A 9603-nucleotide genomic window follows, 5' to 3' on the forward strand; every position below is an offset into this window, starting at 1 on the left:
CCTCTTTCTCAGGCTCTTTTCAAGAGCAGGCATTTTGTCTTGTTCACTTCTGTATCCCCAGCACCTAAAATAGTGCTCAGCACACACTTGGCACTCAGTAAATGTTGCTGAATGAATGCATGGCTTTCTTCATCCCTATTTCTGTCTCTGTTTCTCTTTCTCTCTCTCTTTTTTAATTGGAATATAGTTGCTTTACAATGTTGTGTTAGTTTCTGCTGTACAGCGAGGTGAATCAGCTATGTGTGTACATATATCCCCTCTTTTTTGGATTTCCTTCCCATTTGGGTCACCACAGAGCATTGAGTAGAGTTCCCTGTGCTATACAGCAGGTTCTCATTAGTTATCTATTTTATACATATTCGTGTATATATGTCAATCCCAATCTCCCAATTCATCCCACCCCCCCTTTCCCTCCTTGGTGTCCATACATGTGTTCTCTACATCTGCATCTCTACTTCTGCCTTGCAAACAGGTTCATCAGTACCATTTTTCTAGATTCTACATATATGCATAAATATAAGATATTTTTCCCTTTCTGACTTACTTCACTCTGTATGACAGTCTCTAGGTCCATCCATGTCTCTACAAATGACCCAATTTTGTGGCTGAGTAATATTCCATTGTATATATGTACCACATCTTCTTTATCCATTCTTCTGTTGATGGACATTTAGGTTGCTTCCATGACCTGGCTATTGTAAATAGTGCTGCAATGAACATTGGGGTGCATGTGTCTTTTTGAATTATGGTTAAAATATTATACTTCCCTTTTAATTCATTTGGTTCCACATTACAAATCTAATCTCAAGTTTGTCATTTACTCTTAGACGATATAAATTCTTGTCTCTGTTTCTCTCTGCTGCTCTATAATTCGCACTCTATTTCTCTCAGTCTCTATCTTTGGCTGAATCCTTGTGACTGTCTCCCTTCCTGCCTGTCTCTGTTTCATCTCTTGAGGCTTCTCTCTGGTTCTCTTTTTGTCCTTTCAGATCTCTGTCTCTCTTCAGCTCTGTACCTCTCTTAATTTCCATCTTGACTTTAGCATCTCCTTGTCTCCCTTCTCTTTGGGCATCTCTGTCTCTCCGCTTTTCTCAGTTCCTCTTTCTCTTCCTCTGTCTCTCTGTCTCTCTCACTCCCAGTCTTTGGTTTTCAGGATCTCTCTCTATGTATCTCTCTCTGTCTGTCTCTTTCTCTTCGTCATGTGTTTCTCTTCCGCATCTCTCCATCTTTCTTTCTCAGGACCTCTGAATCTCTCCTTTCCCCCCTCCACCTCTGCGTCCCTGCCTGGGCCCTGGGGCAGACTCTGTGCTTGGCCTGTGGTGGGAACAGTGTGGGGATTAGGGAGCCATCACCCCATGTGGGGGCCACCTGTAAGCCTCCTTCCAGCCAGGCCCATACTCAGCAGAGCGTGTCCCAGCTTCTGGGTGACCTTGGGGAGACTCCGCTCAGGCTAGGGCCTTCCAGGTCACGTCTGCCCATGGCTGGCAGGGCCAGCCTCATTCAGTCTGACTCCAGCTCAATGAAACTTGAGATGCCTGCTCCTTGAGAAAAGCTACTGTCAGCAGATGTCAGCTTGTCAAGTCCAGTCCCAAGCTGGGAGGCCCCATGCCTGGGACCGCTATCCCCACCCCAAAGGGAGGAATTGCAAGACAAAGAAACAGTCCAATGAGCGGGATGAGAAATGGGGGAGAGTTTCAGTCTTCCAGTGTCTCACTTCCCCATTCATTGCCCTTCTGCTCTTTCTCTGGTCATTTTTGTTTCTTTCTTTGTCTCTGTCTTCTATTCTCTTCGCCTCCCTAGATCTCAGTCTCTTATCTCTCTGCTTTCCTCTGTGTCTCTGACTCATAAGAGTTTGAAGAGCAGTGTTGGAGCCAGATGATCTGCGTTCCGAACCCAGCTGTGCCCGTTTCTGGCTGTGTAATCTTGCGCAAGTCACTTCACCTCTCTGAGCAACCTCAGTTTGCTCACGTGTAAAAATGTATAATAAAATTGCTTTACCTCATAGGGATATTTAAATGAGGCATTTGGACCAGTGTGTGAATAGGAAGCACTAGGTAAGTGTTAGTAATTGTGATTTCTCAGTCTCTAGGTCTGTTTATTTCTCCGGGTCTCTCACTTTCTCCCTGCTTACATCTCCATCTTTGTACAGCACCCTGCATCTCTTGCAGACCTCTTCCATATCTCTCTAGGCTGCTGTCTTTTTCTCGGCCTTGGCTTCTCTGCCTCTGTCTTCATTCGAGCCCTCAGAGCCTTTACCTTCCAGCCTGTCTCCAGGAAACAGTTTCTCCCAGTTTTTAACCGGCCTAAGGGTGAGGGTTGAACTCATCACAGCCAGGTGTCTCCCCTCTCTGCAGCCAGACCTTCCTTCTCCCCATCCTAGAGGACTATCCTCCTCCCTTTAATTCAGCCAAGGCAGGTTCGAATCTATTATAAAGATAATTTATTAGGAATTGATACAAAATCCCCCAAAGTGTGCGCAATAGAAAGAGTTCTGTGGATAAAACAAGGCATGCGCTTCCCCTTCCCCTTGGCTTTCTCTGCCTCTGGGGGCGCAGAAGGTAAAGACAGGAGCGATGGGGGATGGGCATGTGGCAGGCACAAGGTGAGGGGAAGCGAGTGTGACAGCGAGAGGGATGGGGCGCAGGGGAACGGGCGGTCCTCAACGCTCACTGGCGAACCTGGAAGGGATGCGGCGTCAGCGCGAGCGCTGGCACAGCTGGAAAGGCCGCGGCAAATTGCAGAGACCGGAGCTGAGAGGGGTCAGATCGATGTCCTCGGGCGCCCCCAGCGGCTCCAGCGAGAAGCTCTGCAGGATGGCGGTGAGGAAGAGGAAGAGCTCCCGGCGCCGCAGCGACTCGCCCAGGCACAGCCTGCCTCCCACAGGGAGGAAGGGTGGGCAGGAGCAATGAGACAAGATGGGGTGAGGGGCCCCCTCAACTTTCAAAGGAAAACATGAGAATAATGGCTGGGTACTCACGGACCCATCCCTCTAAAGGTCTGGAAAAGACAGTTTAAGTAAATCGTGGACCTGCTACAAGTGCAACCTTGCAGGGGTTCGAATTCCAACTCTGACAGTACTAGTTTCGTGATCTTGGGCAAGCCACAGTTTCTGGGTAGGTACCTGAAATGGGGAGGGTAATAGTGCCTCATTTTGTTGTTGTGAACATATATAATGCTCTAAGTACTATACTGCTATTAATTTAATCCTCTTAATAACTCCAAGAGGTGGACCTTTTTATGATCTTCATTTTATAGATGTAAAAACCGAGGCACAGAGACGTCCCTGGTGGTCCAGTGGCTAAGACTCCGCACTCCCAATGCAGGGGGCCCCGGTTTGATCCCTGGTCAGGGAACTAGATCCCACATGCCGCAGCTAAGAGTTCGCATGCCGCAACTAAAGATCCCATCAACTAAAGATTCCGCATGCTGCAACTAAGACCTGGTGCAGCCAAATATATAAATACATACATAAATAAATAAATATTTAAAAAAACAAACAAAACCGAGGCACAGAGAGGTGAAGGAACATATCCAAGGCCACACAGCTAGAAGATGACAAAGCTGGGGTCTGGCAGCAAAGCCCAGCTCTTAGCCCCCACTCTCAGAGGTAGCACCTGGTGCACAGTAGGCAATATGGTAAGTTACCTATTATTATTCACCCCACCCCCTTTTCTAATACTGAGTTAAACAGGAAAGATTTTTTCAGCCAGGTAAAGACCAAAGCCAAGAAAAACCAGGACCACTTCAACTGCACCACCCAGTGGAGAGACTGACAGTGACCAAGTCCAAGTTAAATTACAATATTATCCTGACTCCCTGCCTCCCTCCGCGGGGATTTCAGTCGCTATCCGCCTATAGGATCAGAGTTGGGAAGGAGAAGGAATGTCTTTGCATATCCAAAGCTGAGGATGGGATGGGACGAAGAAGTGAGAGGGCTTGGGGAGTGGAAATAGGCCTGGGGAATGCAGGTGGAATACTGGGCCAGAAAGACTGGATCTTGCCCCGACCACTCTCACCGGCTGAGAAAGGCATGAAGGCAGGGCTCTTCTTGAAGGACTGATTGGCATCCAGAAAAATGCTCAGGGTTGAATTCCCAGGGTGTCAGAAATTGGCTGGGGTCGTAGTGGACTGTATTAAGGAGGGTGATGATATCCGTGCCCCGTGTGGGTGGAGAGGCAGAATCGGTGGTGTTAGAAGGGCTGGGAGGTTCCCAAACTAGGATTTCCACTGTACAGAGCTGGGAGTCCTGGGGACATGATAAGGGGTGGTGGAGCATAGGACTCCACAGGGGTCCAGGAAGTCTAGGGTGTGGGAGTCTAGGGTTCCCAGTGGTGGGTGCTGGAAATGGTTTTGTTGGGGTCTGAGGCAGGGATGCGGGATACCCCCCTTGTAGGAACAGATTTGGGGTTCCTGGGGCGGGAGTGGGGTCTCTGAGAACAGTATTTAGGTACAGGGGCTCCCCAGGATGAAGTCTCAGACCTTGGGGATTTCAGAGAGGGGTCTTAGGAAAGGAACCTGCCATAGGGAAGAGGTCTGGGGTTCAGGACGTGGTCCAGTCCACTATGGTGTGGCATAGGGCTGAGTTTCTGGATTTAAGGGTCTCAGATGTCTGTTGCTAGGGCTTGGGTTGCCAGTTGCTAAGGTCCGGAGTGCTGATTGCTAGGGCCTCGGATATTCCTTGCTAGAGCCGCAGATGCCCGTTGCAAGAGCCTGGGATGCCTCTTCCTAAGGTTTCAGGTGTCGTTTGCCAGGTGTCCAGCGCACCTTGGGTAGCAGGAAGCCTTGAAAAGTCGTGTCCCGAGTGACGCGGTGTAGAAAGCTCATGGGATGACGTCTGCGAAGCGCTGCACCTCGTGGATCACCGCATCTGTGTAAGGCATGGCCGCTCGGTCCTCCAGCGCAGGCAGCCACGCGCGTCCCAACACGCTGTCTATCTCCTCCTGTACGCGGGCTGGAGGTGGAGGGGGGAGCGTTGTTGAGGGTATCAGCAGGCTTGACTGTGCTGAGAAGAGGTGTGTGCCTGCGTGTGGAAGGGGTCCAGTCAATGCTTTCGAGTCGGGGGTCGGGGGGCGCTGCAGGGGTGCATGTGAAGGTTAGCCGGAGCTTCGGAGGCGGGCATTGAGTTCAGAGATGTAGGTGAGGGCGTAAGTTTCGTTCGTGCCAGGACTCCTAGGGGCGGGGTTGTGCGGAGGGGGTTCGGGGCTGCTTGGAGTCCAGGCCCCTGATGGGTTTGCCGGCGGGACTTCGAGGACCAGGGCTGCAGGAGGATGGATGGAGTGAGTGGGGTGTGCGGGAGAGCTGAGAAATCGGGGGTGAAGCAGGCGGCAAAGACCCAGTCGGTCTCCGCACAGCGTCCTGGAGGCCAAGGTTCCGCGAAAGACCCAGAGGTGGGGTTTGGGGAGGCGGGGTCGCAGACTGTGCGGTGCGGGCCGTTCAGACTGTGTGGGAGGAGATGGGTTCCTGGGGAGGCCCAGTGGGTGAGGCTCTGGGGCCGGGCTCTGGGCGGGCTGTGCGAGTTGTGTGGGCAGGGTCAGAGGTGGGCGGCAAAGCAAGATCATGCGGGCGGGGTCTGGGTCCCGGCAGACCCGGCAGGCTGTGTGGACCGCGGGGACCACGTGGATGGGGTCAGCCTCCGGTGGGCTTGCGGGTTTGGCTGTGCGACCCAGGCGCGAGCTGGAGGCTCTCACTCCAGACACACTGGGCTGGAGCTCATTGTTTGTGGGCGGGGCTTCGAGGCGGGAGGGGCGGGTGTGCTCTACCGCGCCTTGTGGGCGGGTCTCCCCACGAGGCTCCCGGCGCTCGCACCTTGCACTTTTGGATACTTCATGAGCGCGAGGAAGGCGTGGCGCAGCGTGGTGCCCACGGTCTCGGAGCCTCCAAAGAGCAGACTGTGTGTGGTCATCAGCAGAGTATCCATGTGGAAGTGGCTCAGCGGGCCCTGCTTCTCCTGCGGGGGATAAGAGGTGGGGATGTGAGCCAAGGCCGGGGGGAGATCCTGCGGGCTCGGATCCTGTGCGACCCGCTCCCCACAGACCTGCACAACTGCTACTGCGTGCCACTTCAGTCCCTCCTCTCTTTAACTTTCTTTCCTTGGGGGAGCTGGGGAGCGCGGAAGGGCAGGGTAGGGAGAATCTCAGCCGCGGGGCCCACAATAACAAATCCTTGAGGATTTCTTAAAGAACTGTTAATTGGCAGAGGCCCCGAGTGGCCCCAGCAGAGCCAGGTGTTCCAGCTTCACTTCCCGGATGTGGGGAGATTAGACCCAAACGCACTCAACTCGGGATCCTTGTTGGTTGGAGGCAGGAGAGCAGGTCAGACCAGAGATGGGACTTCCAGGCAGGGCTTACCTGTGCCATCTTGGTAAGGAAGCAATCAATGAAGTCCCGGGGAGAGTTTGGGTCGAGGGAGGCCTGGTGGTCACGGACGCTGCGGGCGATGAGGTCCTTCATGCGCCCGAAGTTCTGGAAAAGGTGTTGGTGCAGGCCGGGCACCCAGTCCAGGAGGCTCGGAAAGATATTGTACCGCTGAGGATGCAGCAGAGCTGTAGGCATTAGGAGGAACAGGCAGGCAGGGAGGTAGGGTGCGTGTGCGTGTGTGCGTGTGCGTGTGTGTGTGTGTGTGTGTAGGCTGGGGCGGGGGCTATGTGTAGGTGGAGCCCCTGTGGAGTGGGCAGGACCGCATACCTCGGGGGCAGGGTCAGACAGAAAGGGGCGGGGCCTGGCAGGGCCAATCGCAATTCCTTCCCTGCCCACTGCTTCCCCCTATATCCCTGGAAGGGCTGGACCCCCAACCCTCTGGCCCGTGGAACTAGGCCTCCTGACCTCTCCGCAGGGGCTGCTCATGATTTGGAAGTTGTCATTGATGGGGTGGATAATGGTGAGGAGACGCTTATCGTCGTAGTCGAAACGGGTGCCGAAGATCACGGAGCAGACAATGTTGGACACCGAGCGGCTCAGCACAAACTTGGGGTCGAAGGGCTCGCCTGAGGGTGAGGGGCTAATGGGTCGGAGGCGCGGCTCGGGAGACGCAGTGTGCAACACACCAGACCCCAGGCGGTAACACCACTAGCAGCACAGAACACACGCTCCTGGCCACCTAACATGCAGCATAACAACACCCCAAAAGTATCTGGCAACACAACAGGCAGCACAGAATCCACACCATCCTGCAGCACATCGACAACAATACCAAACTGCCGTACAGGATATTCTTGGCAACACAGCTCACAGCATACACAATACAACATACACACAACATACAACACAATACAATATTACACACAGTGTCTGACAATACTACAATCTCACTTGGCAATGACACACAGCAACACAGCCTAACACCCAATGATCTGACGACCCAACAGATCACAGAAAACACCAAAACAACACCAAAACAACACATTCCTGCATTAGCCGTTACATGATAGCACGGCCCAGAAAACTGAATCTGGAGTTAAATAGACATAGTTTGGATCTTGGCTTGGACTCTTAGTCTAGGCATGACCTAGGCCTAGGCCTTCTCTGAGCCTCAGTTTTCTCATCTGTAAAATGGGCTTAATGATAGTCTTCTCCTCGTGGGGCTGTTATAAGGAGTCAGTGAGTGTGTGGCTGGGAAGTGCTTAGCTAAGGGCCTGACCCATCATGAGTCAAACCAGGGTGGTGTGGTAGGCTGAGTAATGGCCCCCTTTCCAAAGATGTCCATGTCCCAATTTCCAAGAACCTGTGCCTATGTGATTCAGTTAAAGATCTTGGGATGGGAGATTATTCTGGATTATCTGGGTGGGCCAAATGTAATCACAAGGGTCCTTATAAGAGGGAGGCAGAAGGGTCTGCGTAGAAAAGGTGATGTGGCGCAGTGGTTAAGAATCCGCCTGCCAATGCAGGGGACATGGGTTCGAGCCCTGGTCTGGGAAGATCCCACATGCCAAGGAGCAACTAAGCCCATGCACCACAACTACCGAGCCTGCTCTCTAGAGCCCGCGAGACACAACTACTAAAGACCGCGCACGCCTAGAGCCCGTGCTCCGCAACAAGAGAAGCCACCGCAATGAGAAGCCCGCGCACTGCAGCGAAGAGTAGCCCTGCTCACCGCAACTAGAGAAAGCCTGCGTGCAGCAACGAAGACCCAATGCAGCCAAAAATAAATAAATAAAATAAATTTATACAAAAAAGAAAAGAAAAGAAAAAGACAGGGTAGTCGCTGCAGCCACTAAACACCTCCCGCTGGTCCACAAGAGCCTCCTTCAAAGCTTGGTACCCGCTGAGGACCCACCACCCACCTGGGCCCCAGCACTGTGTACACTGAGCCGAACTCCTTGTTCAGCTGAGGGTAAGAAGACAGAGGTCATAGGGCGGTCTGGGGCCATGAGACCCCTCCCCCTTGTCCCTCCCCTCACCCAAGCCTAGGCCTTTGACCTTGGTGAGGAAGGTCAGCATGTTTTGGGAGCGAAGCTGCAGCAAGTTTCCCAGGAGCGGGAGGGGTCTGGGGCTTGGGGGCAGCCGGTCTTTGCCCCTTGAGCTGATGGTCAGGAACAGACAGAGGAGAGCCAGGAGCGGGAGCAAGATGGCTGTGCTTATGCTGTCCATGGTGAAGCCCCCTGCAGTCACCTGGGCAGGGGGTGGGGGTTTGGGGGAGGGGGGTAGGCAGGTAAAATGGGGAGAAGGCAGCTCTGGGGAGGGAGTGGGATTCCTTCACTCCTCATCTCCTTCTGGAACTTGCCTTCCCCAGACCCTGGAAATGGGTGCAGATGGAGAGAAGAAAGGAAGTAGACAGAGGCAGAGACAGGGAAAGGCCAGGGGACAGGGGAGAGAAGGAGGGAGAGGGGAAGGGAGAGAGAGAGAGAAAAAGGGCATGAGGTAATCAAAATACAGAGAGACAGACAGAAATCGAGACAGATGGAGAGGGACAGAAGAGAGATAGAGACAGACACTAAGAGAGCCAGAGAGGTACAATTGGAGATGATGAGACAGAAATGAGAGTGAGATAGCCAAATATCTATGGATGTCTACCTATCATCTATCTATCATTTTTTAAAAATAAATTTATTTATTTATTTATGGCTGTGTTGGGTCTTCGTTGCTGCGCACGGGCTTTTCTCTAGTTGCGGCGAGCGGGGGCTACTCTTCGTTGTGGTGCACGGGCTTCTCATTGTGGTGGCTTCTCTTGTTGTGGAGCACAGGCTCTAGGCGCATGGGCTTCAGCAGTTGTGGCACGCGGTCTCAGTAGTTGTGGCTCGTGGGCTCTAGAGCGCAGGCTCAGTAGTTGTGGTGGGCTCAGCTGCTCTGCAGCATGTGAGATCTTCCTGGACCAGGGCTCAAACCTGTGTCCCCTGCATTGGCAGGCGGATTCCCAACCACTGCGCCACCAGGGAAGTCCCCTATCTATCATTTATCATCTCTCATCTTTCATGAGACTGACTCTCACACAGATATAGTGATAAAGAGAGATAGAGACACACAGGACAGAGACAGACAAATCAAGACACAGAAATAGCCAGACAGAGAAAATCACAGAGAGGCAGACAGAGAGAGACTAGAGAAAGGAGATAGAACTAGAGAGACACAGAGCTAGAGAAAGAGAAGAGAGAGATGGAGAGACAGAGAT

General features: G+C 52.7%; 1 protein-coding gene across 1 annotated transcript; it reads right to left on the reverse strand.

Annotated features, from left to right (window-relative positions):
* Positions 1 to 2695: 2695 nt before the first annotated feature.
* Positions 2696 to 8585, reverse strand: LOC102999115 (cytochrome P450 2F3). Its single transcript, XM_028169240.2, is given in 11 exon segments — positions 2696 to 2874; positions 4011 to 4074; positions 4076 to 4160; positions 4766 to 4829; positions 4832 to 4951; positions 5806 to 5947; positions 6348 to 6524; positions 6822 to 6982; positions 8186 to 8267; positions 8269 to 8322; positions 8415 to 8585. Coding segments are annotated over 11 exon segments (1299 nt in total).
* Positions 8586 to 9603: the final 1018 nt, after the last annotated feature.

The sequence above is a fragment of the Balaenoptera acutorostrata genome, chromosome 19 (assembly GCF_949987535.1).
Source record: "Balaenoptera acutorostrata chromosome 19, mBalAcu1.1, whole genome shotgun sequence".
Taxonomy (NCBI): Eukaryota; Metazoa; Chordata; class Mammalia; order Artiodactyla; family Balaenopteridae; genus Balaenoptera; species Balaenoptera acutorostrata.